The following is a 17,340-nucleotide window of genomic DNA, read 5'->3' on the forward strand; positions in this document are numbered from 1 at the left end:
TTACTTGTTCCTAATCATCTACCAGTTTTCTTCCTTTTTCTTTTTTTGTTTCCTCTAGAAAACAAGAATTATATTGAGCATCCCTTTTTTAAATTAATATATAACCAGAATTATACTATGCATATATATAAAGATGATGACGATGATTAAGAACTTTATCCCGATCTCTCTTAGTACGACGTACTATGGACCATTATATTTAACAAAAAATTCCTCTAAAACCTGATCAACTTAATCTCATCTTTATCTCATACTGCTGCAACCCTTTTTCTTCTTTTCCTTCAATTCTTTTGAGTAATTACCTTGAAAATCTTATCTCTGAAGCCTTCCTTAATAAGAGATTTCATGACCTATATATGAATATATTTATACATACAGGCTTAAATATTAGAATGATAAAAAAGAGAACAATTTTAGGCAGGTACCATGTCATCCATAGAAAAGTTTACTTTATAAAATAACTAAGTAATTAAAGTTTAATTTATATGACATGTTAGAAATTAATCAGAAATATATTTATATATATACACGAAATATGAACAAGGTAAGTTGATTATCATGATCCTGATATCAAGATCATATTGTAATTGAATGGGAATGGAGATGATCATATGATTAGATTGATTAGGATGCAAGTTGTGCTGCAAAATCTCACTGCAACTTGTACATATATGTCATATATGTGTATGTGTGTTCGTATATGCGTGGTCCTGCTCCTCGTATAGTACTCAATACTCAGAGTTAGATGCTTTAAAGAACCTATGTGGGTTGGTCCCTCCTCTATAAGCTGATGACTAGCCATCTATCTACATCTAATCCTCCACTATTCCACACACCACAACTTTGGAGCCCACCTCCATCACTCCCTGTTTAAACCCGCCTATATACATACACTACCATACATCATGATATATATATATAAATATACAATCCCTTAAGATTAATTTATAAGTTTCATCTAATTTTTCTCCTAATTAGTTTTACAATATTGTAACACATAATGACAATTGCCGATTACATAAAGAAATATTCATCATAAAAACATTCAATTTTTAATCCCAAAATATAAGAATCTATGGTTCTCTCACTAAAAGATTAGTATATTAACTATTTGAAGTAAATCAATATTTAGGGTATATTTGGGAGATAATGATAAAGGTTGTGTTCATATATTTAGGTAGAGATAGTAAAGTTAGTAGTACTGCAATATATAATTAGATGTAGCTGAGATAAAAATAAGAGGATATAATTAATTAGGGTTAGGGTTTTGTTAAGTTGCCTTCCTTTTCATTCTGCTAGGCATGCATTATAAAGCTAGCTACTTGTAGTTGTCAATAAAGCAACAGCCCTCTTTTTCTAATAGATGTTGGATGGTCCCGGCCATATGAAGAAGTTAAAATTAACCTTCTCCATTTATATAATATGTATATACACACACATTTTGTATGTATATATGCTCTTTTTGAAAAATCAAAGTTATAGGCTGCAAGGATGACTACAAAGACATAACAATTAAACCAGTGATTGTTCAGTCTGTGGTATGAAAACAAGAGAGGAAATTACCCTTCTGACTCGATTAATTCCACGTGTCAACTTGCGCAAACGCCACATGGCTTTCGATGTACCATTGCTTTTCCTTTTTTAATCCCATGCAAAATAGTGCTGTTAAAATTCCAGCATCTTTTCTTTACTCAATTTGCTAGTATAATAAATTTCTCTGTTGCCCTCTCTGCAAAACAAATTTTACATTTAAATACAATTTTTTCTTCTGTCTGCTAGCTAGCTTGCTATCAGTTAAACTGAAGAGGAGAGTTGAGAATTTCCATGGTGCTCTAGTGCTCTCTCTGGTGTATTAATGCCCTACCCGTTTTGGATAATTGAGGATTGAAATCTGGTTAGAGCAACGAACATGAAAGCAAATACAAATCTGTAAGTATATTTCATCCTATTATGCACTACTGATGTATGCATATCTATATATATAAATTTCTATCATATGTAATTCTTCTATTCTCCTATGGGGGGGTCTTTCTTCTGATTTTCTCTTGAAATTAAAGCTTATGAAGTCAATTGAGTTGGAATAGTACTTCAGGTTTCCATTATCCCTAACTTTGGGAATTCTCCATTTGAGTTTAATAACATAACTAATACTTTTTTCATAAACAAATTCAATTCACCGTAAAATCCAAGTTGATTTTTTTTTCTTATGTTTGAATTATTTAATTTAGTTTATGCACCGTTCAAAACCCTTCATAATGTTCAAGATACAGTCAGTAGTACTAGAAAAAATTTGCATATGCATATTCTGTATGTATATCTAGGGTTCCTTCTGCATATGGGGAGGTAATTGAAACAAATTTATCAAGAAAGGTGGCTTAGCATTACCATGAGAACCTGGAAGTACTGATGTAAATTAACTTAATTAATTGTTTATTGATCAGCTGATTAATTCAAATGAGAGAAGAGGGCTAGTGAGGAATTCAGAAGACGATGATCTCAAGTTCGAGAGAAAGAGGTCTCGAAGCAAAGCAAGAGAATGACATGAGCAAGATTGACAAGTCGAAGATAGCATCGAGTTCAAGGCAATGGTCAGCGTTTCGAAATCCAAGAATCGTGCGAGTTTCACGTACTTTTGGCGGAAAAGACAGGCACAGCAAAGTGTGCACAGTAAGGGGATTGAGGGACAGAAGGATAAGGCTTTCAGTTCCCACCGCAATTCAGTTATACGATCTTCAAGACAGACTTGGACTTAATCAGCCTAGCAAGGTAATAGATTGGTTACTAGATGCCACTAAAAATGATATTGACAAGCTCCCACCTCTTCAATTCCCACCAGGATTTGGCCAATTCCATCACCAAATGTTTCTTCCTCATCATGAATTATCGCCTTCGATTAATTCCATTTCTCAGTCTTTGCCTTTTGCTTCCTTTTTCGATGCAAATCATTCTAATCCTTCTAATTTCTTGAAGGATGGAATGTCAGGGTTACATAGTTCCTTAGGGATTAAGACCAATAGTGTTGGTGATGGGGATCATGATGATCATCATCAGTCAATAAATATGGCAAAAGTTAAGCCATATTGGGACATGGATTATGCTAATAATTCATTCAGAACTGCAGCAAAATGTAAGGAAGTTGATAATCATCAAAATAATACTCCATCAGCTGCAGGCAAAGGCAAATGGATTAAGTCAAGTGTAGTACAAAATCGAGATCAAGATAATCAAGATCATGGACCAATCAGTGGCGGGTATTTGCCATCGTCATCAGCTCAAAAATTCTTTCCTCTAGCTAATCATTGCTACCTAAACAATCCCATGCCTTTCAATTCCTACTACCATTACAATTGGGATCCTTCTTCAAGCTTGTCTCTATCACAATTTGGAGGCCATGGTTACCAGCCCCAGCTAGATCAAAGTAATAATAATTCTCTCAATGATGCAGCTGTTACTTTGGCCACACCACCATCTTCTTCATTGTCCCTCTCTTCTACGCCATCTCACTCTCAACTATTGTTTTGTCCGCCTCCGCAACTCCCACCATCATTTCCATCATACCCAACTCCGTATCTTACTACTCCGGCCGCGCCGGAGAGTAGTGATCAGGCCAGGCAGATCAACCATTTGCAGATGTTAACAAGTAATAATTCTCTGAAATTGAGCTCATCAGCTATGAAGGTTCCATTCCAGTTGAATGTAAATTATAGTGCTGGTGATATGCAAAATCACAATAAAGGTAGCCCAAGCAGACAAGGATAACAATGATTCTTGAGGATCTTTCCATAGTGGCTTTAATTTCTTGATTTTGTGTGTGTATACATATATATACACCTCAGCACGGAATATAGAGCTGAGACTTAAGGCTATGAGGGGAATTGTACGTGTTACAGAATCAAGACCCTGAAGCACTAGCAAAGCAAGAATCCTGAAGAGGCCTTTTTATAAATGTACACATGCAACCAAACGAGTAGTACAAGAGAAACCAGCTCGCATGGGCATTGGTGTACCTCCAAGTAAGTAAGATATATATATTTATATATACAGTGTTGATTTTCTCATGAGTTTGATATATAGATAACGATCTGCAGGCAGTTAGTGACCTGATAGGTGGAAGTTTGTAATTTGGTAATTATATATATAGGAGTGCATTTAACTCTTGGTTTGAAATCTTTATGCAAATTAATACACATATATATATACACGTTCATAATAAATCTGATACATATATGTTTACGTATAGATATATTCACAATAAACAGTTCTGCTTAGTGTCTGCATATATATGTTTTTAACAAACGGGTTAAGCAACAATTTATTTGAGGTTAAATATAGCATTTTCTTGGTCAGTTTTCCTTTCAATGTTAACTATATATATATATATATATATAGCATATATGTTAACAGAGAATTGTGAGTTTCAACAATTAACTTTTCATGTATTATGAAGTATTATATCATATATATATATATATATATATGAATTTGGTTCATATTTAAGACACTAATAATGATTATTTTAAAGGAAGACGTTAACTATCATAACAAGCATGGAAAAAGGAAAATTACATGGTTTTGAATTTTGATTTTCTAAAATAATATATAATCGTAGACAAAATTTTCCACATTAGTTATTGAAAAATAATTGTAAGTATATAAACAACTTTTTTTTTTTTTTTTTTTTCTTTTCCCATACTTTCACTACCCCTTTTTACTCTCATTTTTATAATTAAAATGTTCTATTTTATAAAAATAATTTTTTTTTTTTACAACGACTGGGGTTCAAATTTTGTTAAATTTCTTAAAAATCACCTGGAAATTAGAATTTGATAAGTACAAACAAAAATATTTTGTGGGAATTAGAAGTGGCATGAAATTGAATAGGAATAAATCCTTTACCAAGTTATGTAAAAACAAATCTTTTAACGTTTTAAAATATATATATAGTTCTTGCATTATAGATAAGGAAATTAAATTTAATTAATATTTTAGAAACTAATAGTTTAGTTAATATTCTTATTTAATTTATTATTTTAAATGTTTAAATTAATTGAGAAGGATTCGATTTACTTATATTATAACATGTTATTTTACACGTAAATCCATCAGTATTTAAAATATACATTATGTATAAATTTTATGTAAAATTAATTCTCAATAAAAACCGAGTTACTAAGATTTAAACATTAAAATTATTATTTTAATATTATCTTATATAATATATTAAATTTTAAAATAATCAATTCAATTAACCATCAAAAATATTACTATAACATTAACTTTCACCAAAAATTAAATCTTTCCTGTTAATTTTTATTTGAGCTTCCATTATATTTGATCTAAAATTATCTTAAAAGTTTAATATAAATAATTTTTGTTGAATTAAACATAAGATATTGTTTATTGATGATATGCTGTAAGTTAAAATGTGTTTCACTTGGAAGATGAGATGATATAATATATATATATATATATATATTTCATTATGGTTGGTGTGGGATAAGACTTTTTGTACATCTCATGCATTTCACATATTATTAATTCCACAATGTTTATTGTGTTTGTATTTTTGACTCATATCGAATAAGAACAAGAAAATATTATGTGGTTTAAATTTATTATGTAATTGACTTTGAATTAAAATATCATTTTAAAACTGTATTATATTTGTATTATGTATTCTATTTTGTTTTATAACATTAATTTTAAACTAAAGTTAGAGTCAATTATTTATTTACTTTTTTTTTTTTTTTTTTTTTTTTTTTTTTCCAAACATGATGTGTAGAAAAAAATTGACGTGAAAGTAGATGGTTAGAAATAAATTAATTCAGAAAATTTTTTAAAATTATAAATTAATTCAGAATTTTCAAAATATTTTTGCAGAAATAAATTAATTTATTAAGTCGTTCTCTGAATTCCTTCTTATATTTGCGCACGCCTGCATCATCTCTTTTCTGCATCAACATAATTGAAAAGCTTTACTGTGTAAACTTAATTTTCACGTATGGATGCATACATTGCATACATATATATATATATATATAGATACATACATTGGATACATATATATATATATATATATATATATCCACATTCATAGTTAATTTTTGGGTTTGTACGGATATCTTTTTTCAAATAAAATTTTTCTTACTTCTCAAAAGAAAATGAGTTTATAGTTTAGTACATAAATATTGTATAAAAGATCTACATACGTATGCATATATATATATATATACATAGAGAAAAGAAATTAAGGAAAAGAAGAGTGGGATCTGTTGGAGACGAAGGAAAGATAAACGTGGCATATTAAAAGTGGCGTAGTCAAGTTTATATGTATATATAATTCAACTCCCGTACGTGGACCACTTTGAATGCAAATTAATGTATGTTGAAGAGCGGAGAGAATCTTTAATTTAAACTTCATTTTCTAGTCTATTTTCAGGGCACACAAACAGGCAGTAAGCTTAAGCATGGACAGAAAGTTAAAAGGCATAGAGAAGAAGACTCCACAGGAAAAGCCAAAAGTTAAAATTAAAGCTAGAGTAGAGTAGAGTAGAAAATTCACTCTATGTTGCATGCATTATATATATATATATATATATATTATATGCTTTTGATTGGATTATTGATACCGTCTCTATTTATTTTTATATACTTTTATTATTAAAAATTTATGTTATGATAAGTGTATGTACATCATTTTTATTAATAAACAAAACATTTTTAATCACAAATATATATGTGTATACATATACATGCCAACTGAGATATAATACTCTAGTTTCTTAGATATTGAGATAAATAGGAAAGAGAATGAGCACTAATAATTCATTTAATTAATTGATAGTGATACCATATACATATACATATGCCTGTACGTATACATGTTTGTATATATTTATTTATATAGAGAGTAAGAGGTAGGCAAATAGCGAGAATCTTGGATGAATCAACGAGCTGTTACTGCAAAACATACATAATTTTTCCAGATCCAAGAAAATCTATCAGCCTCTTTACAACTTGACTCTTTAATACCTACACAACTTTAAAGCTGGCTGTCATTTAAAAGGTTGCCTCCTCCTTTGTGGTCCATTTTACCTGTTATATACATAATTAATGACTCAATAATAATAATAATAAATATTGTACATTTTTTATATAGTCAAAAAAAATATATCACAATAAAAAAAAAAATTAATTAAGTCGGTGTTATTAAAATTTTACTGAAATATTTAATTATTTATTGTATTTTTTAAATAAGTTAAATAATTAATAACGGTAGTTTCTCTCTCTCTCTAAGACGTTAGATTGTCACAGATAAAATTTAAGAAGCAAAAAATAAAAACATATATAATATTTAAAAGTAAAATCTCTGATTTAATTATAAGAATTAATTGGTTGATTTTAAATTATTATTTTTTCTTAATCATGTTAAAATATATATTTGCATTTGTCTCAGCAATAATTTTCTCCTATATAATTGTAGGACAACATAAGTAAAATGAATATTAAATAATAAATTAATAAAATAAGAGCCCCCGGCGAGGATCGAACTCGCGACCTTTCGCTTACGAAGCGAACGCACTACCACTATGCTACGGAGGCAATGTTGCCTCTTGATTCCACTTTTAAATAAATAGAAAATTTGGATGCCGTACAATCGTAACAAATCATAACGAAAGATTAGATATATCATAAAGTTGTACTTTTACGCTTTAAAAATTCAATAATCAATAAATTTTTTTAAATTGAAACTTTACTAAAATATCAAAAAATTCAAATTTTTTTTTATAAATAAAATAATTTCTCAATCCAAATACATATTATATTTTCTAAAGAAGAATCCAATCACTCATACATTATAAGTTTCCATAAGAATTCTATTCTTCAAAATTGTAAGGAAAGAAAATGGAATAAACTCACAGCTCAAATAATAAAGAAAATAAAACAACAAAATAATTTCAAATTAAATATTCAAATAAGAAAATCTATTTTTTTTTTTTTTTTTGGGTATACACACTTTTAACTCTTCTAATCTAAATGTCATGGAATGAAGGTTGTAATTTAGAGTTTATGAGACTTAATTCTCTTCTCTTCTCTTCTTAGGGTTTTACAGTTTTTAAACTAAACACTAACATATATACAAAGTTGTTCTCACTATAATTATTACATTACAAAAATAGCCCAAAATAATTATATAACTTCTCTTAAACCTATAATCAAATAGTTTAAGTATTTTATTATCATGTATAAGGTATTATAATAACTGTATGTATATATTTTTTAAATTTGATATATTAGTGTCAAAATTTATGTAAGATATTTCATAATAGATTGTATTTTAAAATTAATTTTTAAGTTTAAAAATAAGTATTCTTCAATCTACCAACTCTAATCATAATTTCATGTTTGTTTGAAAGTAACTTTTAGTTATTATTTTATCGGATACGACTCACGTTCATCACGACCTAATACAAGATATTAATTATAACTCAGCCATCCGTACATCACTTGATGCATATGAAACTTAAATAGCAAGAATACATTGTATAATTCCAGAATTTTGAATTCAGTAATTAATTTGGTCATGAATTTTGTCTTCTCTAAATTCACCTTCCTATTATAATCTTTCTCATAAATTCATAATTCATTGTATTTGTCATATGTATTATATTTGGATGTGATTTGAATAGGATAGTCAATGCACTTTTTTTATTTAAAAAAAAAAAAAAAAAAAAAAGTAGATTATTGTATCGCATCATTAAAAAGAATGATGAAAACACCATCAAACAAAATAATAATAATAATAATAATAATAATAATCTAGCGCATTACGTACCTTCTGTTTTTGTTTTAGCATAACTTTTTAAGTCTTGGCTAAATTGCTAAATATACAAAATGATTCTTAGCAATAGCATATGACTTCTATGCACAAGTGTTCTTTTTTATTTTTCCTGAAGAACAAACGGAAGACACATAGAGACTTTAGGTTCACTATCAAATGAACTTAAACCTCTCGTTGTTCGTTTCCGAATCCGTCCACTCTCTTTAACATCAGCATTCGCAGCATTCAGATTCCAAGACCAAAGACAGAAACCTAAGACTTTGTAGTTCGAGTACTTGAGAAATTAAAATCAAGTGTTTGGAAGTCTCACATTTTGGCTGTTGTGAAAATGTGTTTAGTTCCATCATTAAATAATTTTGAGTATCAACTTTCCTACTCGCAGCTCAGGACTCAACTTCTTTACCCATGAATTATTTTTTCTTTCATACCAGCAAGGAAAAGAACAAATCTAATATCACAATAAAGAAAAAGAACAACAAAGTTATTAAAACAAAAAAAATCCTATTCTTGAAACAGCTTCTGCTACTTTATAAACAGCTGCCGGCGCTTACCTTGCCTGGTTTTTGTGCCTGCTGCCTCCCCGATCACAATCTCGTTGACTAAATCCTTAAACACCAGCCGCTCAACATCTAACACGACACCTGGGACCTCACAGGAGAAGTCTGTCCAACTCTCTGACCGATGCATTACGTCCTCTGTTAAGATGCCTTTCAGGCCATCTTCCTCTTCTTCCAAGTCCCACACTGCTTTCCAGCCCTCAACTTGTTCCATCTCCTGACACAGTTCTTTCAGGAATTTTTGGGCATTCAGGGTTTTTTTTGCCAGTTTATCAGACTTCAAATATGGCTCTGAATTCACCCCCAGCAAAGCTAATTTCTGGACAAGAACCTCATTAACAGTGTCGAATATGAGCTTCCGGTGGAACTTCTCCTGATCCGACTTTGAATTGGAAGCCTTCCGAAGGATGCTTTCTTCTTTCGAGTGCATATTTCTTGCCTTGGTCTGCTCCAAAACAAAGAACAATTCAGGATTGATTGGGTGACCTGAAGGATCGAGCTGAAAGGTCGCCAATCCTGAACCAAGGTCTCTAAGTAGAAGGCCTGAAGCTAATAATATCTCAGAAATGTATCTGTGGTCAGGATTTGGGTTCTCACAAAGTGATGCAATGTAGTCTGTTCTGGCTTCATCATGGCTAGAGTTTAGTCGTCTCAGCTTTTGCACCAAGTTTTCAATGTTCTGTAATTTCTTGTGATTCATCTCTGACGTAAGACCAGATACTTTGCTGCTCGCAAAGTCAGCAAAGGGAATCCATCGTTCATTGTGATTGTCGGTGGAACCTCGAGCACCATCACCTGTAGCATTAAGGAATGTTCAAGTCAGAGAGCAGATCAGAAGTTTCCTTCTGAACCTTTAAATTAAGAATGATGTCAAACAACTCCCCTTTATTATGTCAGTTTATCCTTTATTTAGTTACAACTCACTACCATAGCAGATTAAGATAATCACTTAAACTATAATTTCAATAAAATCCAACTATTACATCTGACCATAATCAAGTTAATCAGTAAACATATTCCATATTGATATAAAAGATAGATTTGTAGTGAATAGTAGAAAATTCACCTCCTTGCATCTGCTTCACAGGAGATGGTGCGTCGTCTCTGTACAATAAGGTATCAAGGACAGAGACAGGACTTGGATGTTCTGGTGGAACTGTAGCAAATTCTGCCAAGGATCCATCTTGACTCAATCTTGGAGCTGACACCTAAAACAAATAAAACAAAAAAAAATTTGTCAGTTACATAATCAGACAGTTGACTGGATGGGGAAAGACAAAAAAGAACCTACTTTCTCCATTGAGGTTGAAACTGAGTACTTTTCAGCCTTCAGGGATGGACTCTGGTTGCTGTTGACTTCAACAGATTGTTCAGTACTGGCAACTTCAGTATCTACCTTTGGCTCCAACACAGTACTGCTGTCAGAATGAAGAGATGCATCATCCCCCTGGTAACTTGAACTTCTAGATTCATTGCTTATCTGACTCAATTGGTCATCACTTCTCTGCAAGTCGCGAGATTTTGATCGAAGTTTACCACCAGGAGAGCTTGATTCTGTCAGATGCCTGTTGGATTGCCTTCTGGGTTTGCTTGAATCAGATGGAGGGGTAGGTGGACGGGATCGCTTGTCCAACTCAAGCTTCTTCTGCTGCAGTCTCGGGCTTGTAGATCCAGAATTCTTTACTGAAGTAGCAGCACTTTCTTTGGACAGTTGTTGAGGCTTTGTTGAGGACTGTGAAGATCTGATACTCCTACTACTCAATTTCTTATCAACGGAACTAATGGAGAAGTCATTGAGCATGTTTCTAGGAGACTTGTCTTTAGCTGTTCTGCTATTCCTTGAACTCCTTTTACTATCTACAGCTGCATGAATTTGGAGTTTGTTGAGATCAGAAAAACTATCAATTGGAATTACTGATGAAGCAGGCATACCTGCTTTGTCCACAAGTTTTGCAGGTTTCATGATCACAATTGGGGATTCATTGCTCCTGCTATGCTGACCTTTTGAATTCTGACTGAGAACCACAGATTTTGGTTCGTAACCGTTTCGAGCTCTGAAGGTCAATGGTTGTTCTTTCTTGGTCTCTAGGAACCCCTTTTCTTGCATGGCTTCCAGTATCTGTTTAAGAGCTCCCAGATCCTTCCCAGATCCCTTGACTTCAAGATCATTTAATTTTTTCTGGATTTCGCTATAAATAGAAGGAGATGAGGAATTCAATGTTCTCTCTTGAACTTTTACCACACTAAAAGCTGGCTTTTGTGAATTTCGAATACCATCCAGCTGCCTCCATGGTGCTGATTCAATTGGAAATTTTGAACTTGAAATTGGCTTCATGATTAGATCAGGATTTTTCCACCGTGGTGATGCCGGATCTTTGAAAGAGCTTCTTGGGGAGCTAGGAGAGGTTCGAATTGGCCTATTGAGATCACGTCTTAATGCCCTAGAGAAAGGATTTCCATCCTCAATGGGGCCAGTTTTGATCAAATGCAAATCATTGTCACTAGCTGAGGCAGAATCAGGCAATGTTTCCAAGCCCATCAACTTTGCTACAACACCAGCAGGACGTTTCTGGCTACCCAGTAATCCTCGTGGACTAGAGACTTCATTACCAGAGTTGACCGAATTCTGAAAGCTTCTAGAAAGATAACCCGCATTTGATTCAGAGTTGGAACCGCGAACTGAACCTTCTCTACTATCCAATGAAAGCCTAGGAAGCTCTTTCAGCTTTGGTACAGATTTGCAGGAGTCTCGTGATTCAAAAGATAATCGATTTGTCTCTCTCCCATCATAAGAAAATCGAGGAGCATCTTTTGCTATTGAATGCCAAGACCTATCTTTTGCTTCATATGATGATCTACGAACTTCTTTAGCTTCAGTGTAACAGCGAGGTGCCTCTCGAAGTTTGGCAAGAACCCTAAGAGACTCCGACTCCTCGATATCAACATCACTTAACCCAGCACCATGAGATCTATCTACTGACTTAGACGGTTGTATTGGCCTTGGAGAGTCTTTATGCTTCATAGCCTGGCCCTTTATTTCCTCTTTGGTGGTGGTTTTAACTGAAAGTCCTCTTACTTCCCTATACATAGAGTCCTTGACCACATCACGAAGATCAGGGGATTGCAGCCCTAGATGTGGAAAGGAACTTGCTTGGTGAATTACTGGCTCCCTGGAAGGGGTACCAGGAAAAATTGTTCTCTCAAAGGCAGAGGCTTCTTGTTGAGCCATTTTATTACACTCTGAAGAGGATAAAGAAGATGAACATGTTGATGAGAAAGAAGGTCTCGATGATTCAGTAGAAGTCCTCTGTTTCTCACTCACACTCCTGTTCACATTCGTTTCCTGTAATTACAACATTATAGCATTAGGACAACCAAGAACTTCCATCACCAAAATAGATTAGTGACAGCATAAGGAAATTCAAGATTGCCAGGAAAATAAGGAAAGAAAGATTGGTTGGAAAAATAGTGTTACAAGTTCATGTACAAACAGAAAAAGCCCAGTGACAGGCCAGAATCGAGAATTACATTTTCAGAACAGTTTAACATAAGAACGTGAAATCCTACTTTGTTGCTGATCCAATATCCAGTCATTCAAATAGGAAAACCAAAAAGATCAAAACAGGCCTAAACTTAAAGGATCTCTCCTGTCACTTGCATCTTAATGATATAAATGATGTTCTATGAATTTGCAAAGGAAGAAAAGAATGTCCAAAAAAAAAGGAGAGACAGAAAGAGCTTACAGTTGCAATTGATTGATTATATGGATTATTAGACTCTCGTTCAAAGCCATTGCTATTGAAGTGAGAACTACCTGAAAAGTATGAAGGCATTAGTTAAATCAAACTGCAATACTAACATTTTAATGCTTGAACTCAGCAGAGCATTTCAGTTCTCCTCCCCCAGTTTCGAAACCCCTAAAGAGGCAGAAAATGTACAAAGAGGGTAGGAATTAACTTGTAACTAACAATGCGACACCATCATGTGCATACTGCATTTAAAACTTATAACAATTGAAGAAAAAATGAGCAAAAATAATTCAAACCCTATTCTACTCCTTCGAGATACAACTATGTGAAGAGTTAACAAAACTATCAATAATAAGTTGCATGTGACACGCATACTCTCATTCGTAAAATTCAAGTTGGCAGCATAATAAGTATTTGCCAGAATTCTAACTGAAGTAGGTAACTTAAAACAACAAACAATTTGAAAATAAACACACTCAGGGCGAGTATAATTACACACATAGACATTGGTTAATATACAGGCATGCATAAAGCAAAGGACTTGATGAACAGTATATATTTTATGATACCAACTGTAGTTTTTCTAGAGTGAGCTGCAGTGGATTAAAAACATAGAAAGAATGTACAGAAGCCATAGAAATTCTTCTTCTCAGCTATGTTTGGATGTGGGAATGAAGGTGGTAATCGAAGGAATTGGAGTTTATTAAATGAAGTCTACAGAAAAAATAAAATTTTTCCCTTATTTGAAAGTTTATTGAAATTAAAAGGCAAGGATAATATAGAGATCCGTCTAAACCCTAGATTCGGTATCGCTTATCCTTTGAATTAATCCAAATTGGGATAAAATGGAAGGTAAAAGAATTATATTTAAGCTTTTGAATTACAGAAAAAAGACCAATTTCGGGAAGATCAAAATGAAAATCAACCTTTTCCTTCCCTTCCCCTCCATATCCCTCTACTTCTTACAGTGGAACTTCCACACACACTCTAAAGCAATGATTCAAAACTGGATTGGATCAGTCGTAACCTAGCAACATAACTAAAAGAATACTGATAATACATTGATTAAAGAACTAAAAACTGTTGAGACATTAGCAATACAAGTCAGATGATTTACCTGGTGCAGAAAGCCTCCTATGGCTCAGACGCCTACCAGTGAGGTTATGGTGACGGTCAAAGAGTTGAAAAATTCCAGTCATGCATCCTATCTGCTTCTGCAGATCTGGGTTGTCATCTGCCAATGAATGTAGAAGCTTGGCAGCCATCTTTCCTCCACTAACACCTTAGTTACAAAAGCTAAGACTCTTTACTTTCCACAACTCTACCGACCCTGTTCCTCCCACTATAACGTCTTTTTACAACACCAACACAATCTTGCATCCAGGAATGTCGAATCTAAGACCCTCAAGCAATCTCTGAGATTGAATTTCAGATTGAGAACAATTGGACATAGAAATGTTTGACTCTTCTTTTGTTTTTCCTTTGCTTTCGTTCACCTCTATAAACCAGAACGAAATTGAATCTCTTTCCATTTCCATTTCATGATAATAGCTGTATTCCCATGTATAGAATAGAAAAAGCTTTGAATTTTATTTCCTTTTTTGATATCTAATTACCACAAATGTAAGGAACAATCTCGCCCAAAACCCATTATCTTCCAGCTACTTCACAGCTCAAGCCTAGCAACCACTGTCTTGTATCAGTACCCATAATATCAAAACTTTCCCTTCTCAGACCAAAATCCTTACCATCAAAATTTTCCCTTTTCAACCCAAAATCCTTCTCATGACAATATCACATTTTCAGATGAGAAGAAAATATAAATGAAAATGGAAAAAAAAAATACCCTTTTGGGAATTTTACCCGGATGGTTGCATCAAATCCCAACTTCTTGCAAGAATGAAAGAAAGCAAACGTAGGAAACCAAAATCAGTTCTTGTGAGGCATATATACAAACAGGGAAGCTACCTTATTAAGTTTCACAAATGAATCCAGACAATGCATTGTGTGAGATACCCTTAATAGAAGCAGCATGCAAAGGAGGGGACCCTTCCTCAATATCCCAAGCTTACAAAATCCAACCAAAAACCATAACTTATTCCTCCAGCTCAGTTACCCAGAAGAAGAAACTATTAAAAATGGTAAAAATAAGAAATTGCAGAAAAGGAAGGAATTGAGGAATGTGTGGAAGAGACAGGCTGTGCTACAGTTCCCCTGATAGAACAAAATAGGAAAAGAGGGCAAGCAGGAGAGAAGACTAAAAAGAGAAGGGAGGGAGGGTGGGGGGGGAAGGGAAGTTTTGTTTTTGCTACATCATTTCGTCATCAGGTTGAGGAAATCAGCTTGGGAAGAGGCATTTGCCAATTTGCAATAACAATAACAATAACAATAATAATAATAATAAGTTTGATTTATTTATTTTAGGGAAGAAGGAAAGAGAAGGGTATGTGTGTGGGTCAGGTGTCACACAGGCTCTATCTCACAAATCCATGTGGGATGAGTATGTAGGTGGGTCTGGAGCTATCTGCATGGCATGTGATTTTGTCAGGGAGAGAGGTTGTTATTATTTATTATTATTTACAATTATGTGAAATATAATATTAAATACATATGTGTAGGAACAGTGGAGTAGAGCTTTCCTAAATCACCTGCAGAGTCAGTTCCCATTTGCTGCCGATTTTTTTCACATGCCATATTTAGCTTGCATCACTTTTCTCTCTTCTTTTTCTATTCTAATGTATATAAATTCTTATATAATATATAAAGATTATAAATGTAGTTACTGTATATAAATTTTTATTTTAATTATTTTCCAATTATTATCGATAATGTTTTTCAATTTAGTTTGATGGTATAGAAGATGCATTCCCAAAATTATATGATTAAATTTTAATTTATAAAGTGGGTTCAATTGAATTATTGAATTGTTAATCTACAACTACACTGGCTAGTAAAATGATTGTATATATTTCATGTTAGTTTACAAAAAACAGAAATTTCCAAAAGTTGGTATGTTTTATTATACCGATTTAATTTAATTTTAATATAATATTTTTAATAGTAAAATAAGAATGTGCATTTTTTAATAATTAAAAAAAGGGAGGAATTTAATCCTAATATTAATTATTCCCTTGTTTTTCTCCTTTTCCTTTTAAAAAATTGCCCCTATTATTTATCTTCTTTTACACGAAATGATGTCGTTTTGAAATTATAACCACTAACATCTATAATGTGCAATTAATTTGTCTTTATTTCCTTGACAAAATTTGAATATTAATAAAATTTTATAAACTATTTATTTTGTTGTATTTGGTTAAAATAGTCTTTTATTTTTATTTAATTTTTAAATATTATTTGTTTTATATATAATAATATAATTAATATATTTTTTTTTCACAATTTTAGTGTTATAATTATTAACTTTATATTTTATTTTATATCAAAGAAAAAAATCATAAAAATATCTAATATAAATCAGACTAATTAGATTAAGACTTGGATTAATATTTGATTATAAAATATTTCAATTGAATGTCCATCCTTAATATATATATATAGAGAGAGAGAGAGAGAGAGAGAGAAACAAACAATAAGACAGTAATCCGGGGGGTAGCATACATGGCGGCCATTATAACCAACCCAGATTAAGCCAACAACTCAATTAATTGTGTTTGAATATTTATCACTTTGATTAATTTATTCAAAACTGACATATATATATATATATATATATTTACACACTTATGAGATATATTATTTTATGTAATAAATAAATTTTCATAAATAATTTACTAAAATTTAAATTAAGCAATATAATTTATAGAGTAAACTTTGTGTTAAATATAATACAATATTTTATATAATACCCGTTATGTAAGATCATTCCTTAAAACATTTCATACCCATTTTGGTAGTTAACAAATATATGTATATAGTCAACTTAGGGATAATATGTTTATGTATGTATATCTTTTGATTATATAAATAACAAAGTGGATTTTATTCAGGATTAGTTGAGAATTATGTGTCGGATTCCAATGGGCACATGGTTCCCCACCACTTATGGTTTGTCAAATCCCTGCATTTTGCATGCCATGTATTAGTTTTCATAATTTCTTCTTTTAATTCTTGTCATAATAATATGATTTGATTCATACATGCGCATATATATATATATATATATACACATATA

At 32.1% G+C, this 17,340-nt stretch overlaps 2 protein-coding genes and 1 non-coding gene across 5 annotated transcripts; 1 reads left to right on the forward strand and 2 right to left on the reverse strand.

Annotated features, from left to right (window-relative positions):
- The first annotated feature begins 1,673 nt into the window (after window positions 1–1,673).
- Window positions 1,674–4,207, forward strand: TCP17 (TCP domain protein 17). The gene is made up of 2 exons (XM_022037579.2): window positions 1,674–1,929; window positions 2,442–4,207. Exon 2 carries the CDS (start codon window positions 2,491–2,493, stop codon window positions 3,757–3,759), a length of 1,269 nt encoding a protein of 422 aa, XP_021893271.1. The 5' UTR covers window positions 1,674–1,929; window positions 2,442–2,490; the 3' UTR covers window positions 3,760–4,207.
- Window positions 4,208–7,530: 3,323 nt separating this feature from the next.
- Window positions 7,531–7,602, reverse strand: TRNAT-CGU (transfer RNA threonine (anticodon CGU)). Its single transcript has one exon. It is a non-coding gene; the product is annotated as a tRNA-Thr (tRNA).
- A 1,551-nt stretch (window positions 7,603–9,153) lies between these two features.
- On the reverse strand, window positions 9,154–15,518 carry TRM4 (LONGIFOLIA protein). Of its 3 annotated transcripts, none has more exons than XM_022037539.2 (6): window positions 14,266–15,518; window positions 13,143–13,213; window positions 11,401–12,742; window positions 10,691–11,262; window positions 10,466–10,607; window positions 9,154–10,194 (listed from the first exon to the last, which is right to left on the reverse strand). In XM_022037539.2, the coding sequence occupies exons 1-6, from the start codon at window positions 14,411–14,413 to the stop codon at window positions 9,365–9,367; spliced, it is 3,105 nt and encodes a 1,034-aa protein (XP_021893231.2). In that variant the 5' UTR covers window positions 14,414–15,518; the 3' UTR covers window positions 9,154–9,364. The 3 variants fall into 3 exon arrangements, with proteins under 3 accessions (XP_021893231.2, XP_021893229.2, XP_021893228.2); XM_022037537.2 differs by having other exon boundaries at window positions 11,332–12,742; window positions 14,266–15,517; XM_022037536.2 differs by having other exon boundaries at window positions 10,691–12,742.
- Window positions 15,519–17,340: the final 1,822 nt, after the last annotated feature.

This window comes from Carica papaya, chromosome 9 (assembly GCF_054855325.1).
Source record: "Carica papaya isolate Zhongbai chromosome 9, ASM5485532v1, whole genome shotgun sequence".
Lineage (NCBI taxonomy): Eukaryota > Viridiplantae > Streptophyta > Magnoliopsida > Brassicales > Caricaceae > Carica > Carica papaya.

Excerpts from the sequence above, each read along its gene's own strand:
- TCP17 (XM_022037579.2), top strand. The coding sequence starts at position 2,491 with ATGATCTCAAGTTCGAGAGAAAGAGGTCTCGAAGCAAAGCAAGAGAAT.
- TRM4 (XM_022037536.2), bottom strand. The coding sequence starts at position 14,413 with ATGGCTGCCAAGCTTCTACATTCATTGGCAGATGACAACCCAGATCTG. Across the intron at positions 12,743-13,142 it reads ATAATCAATCAATTGCAACT|GAAACGAATGTGAACAGGAG; the intron begins GTAAGCTCTTTC and ends TTGTAATTACAG. Across the intron at positions 10,608-10,690 it reads TTTCAACCTCAATGGAGAAA|GTGTCAGCTCCAAGATTGAG; the intron begins GTAGGTTCTTTT and ends TATTTGTTTTAG.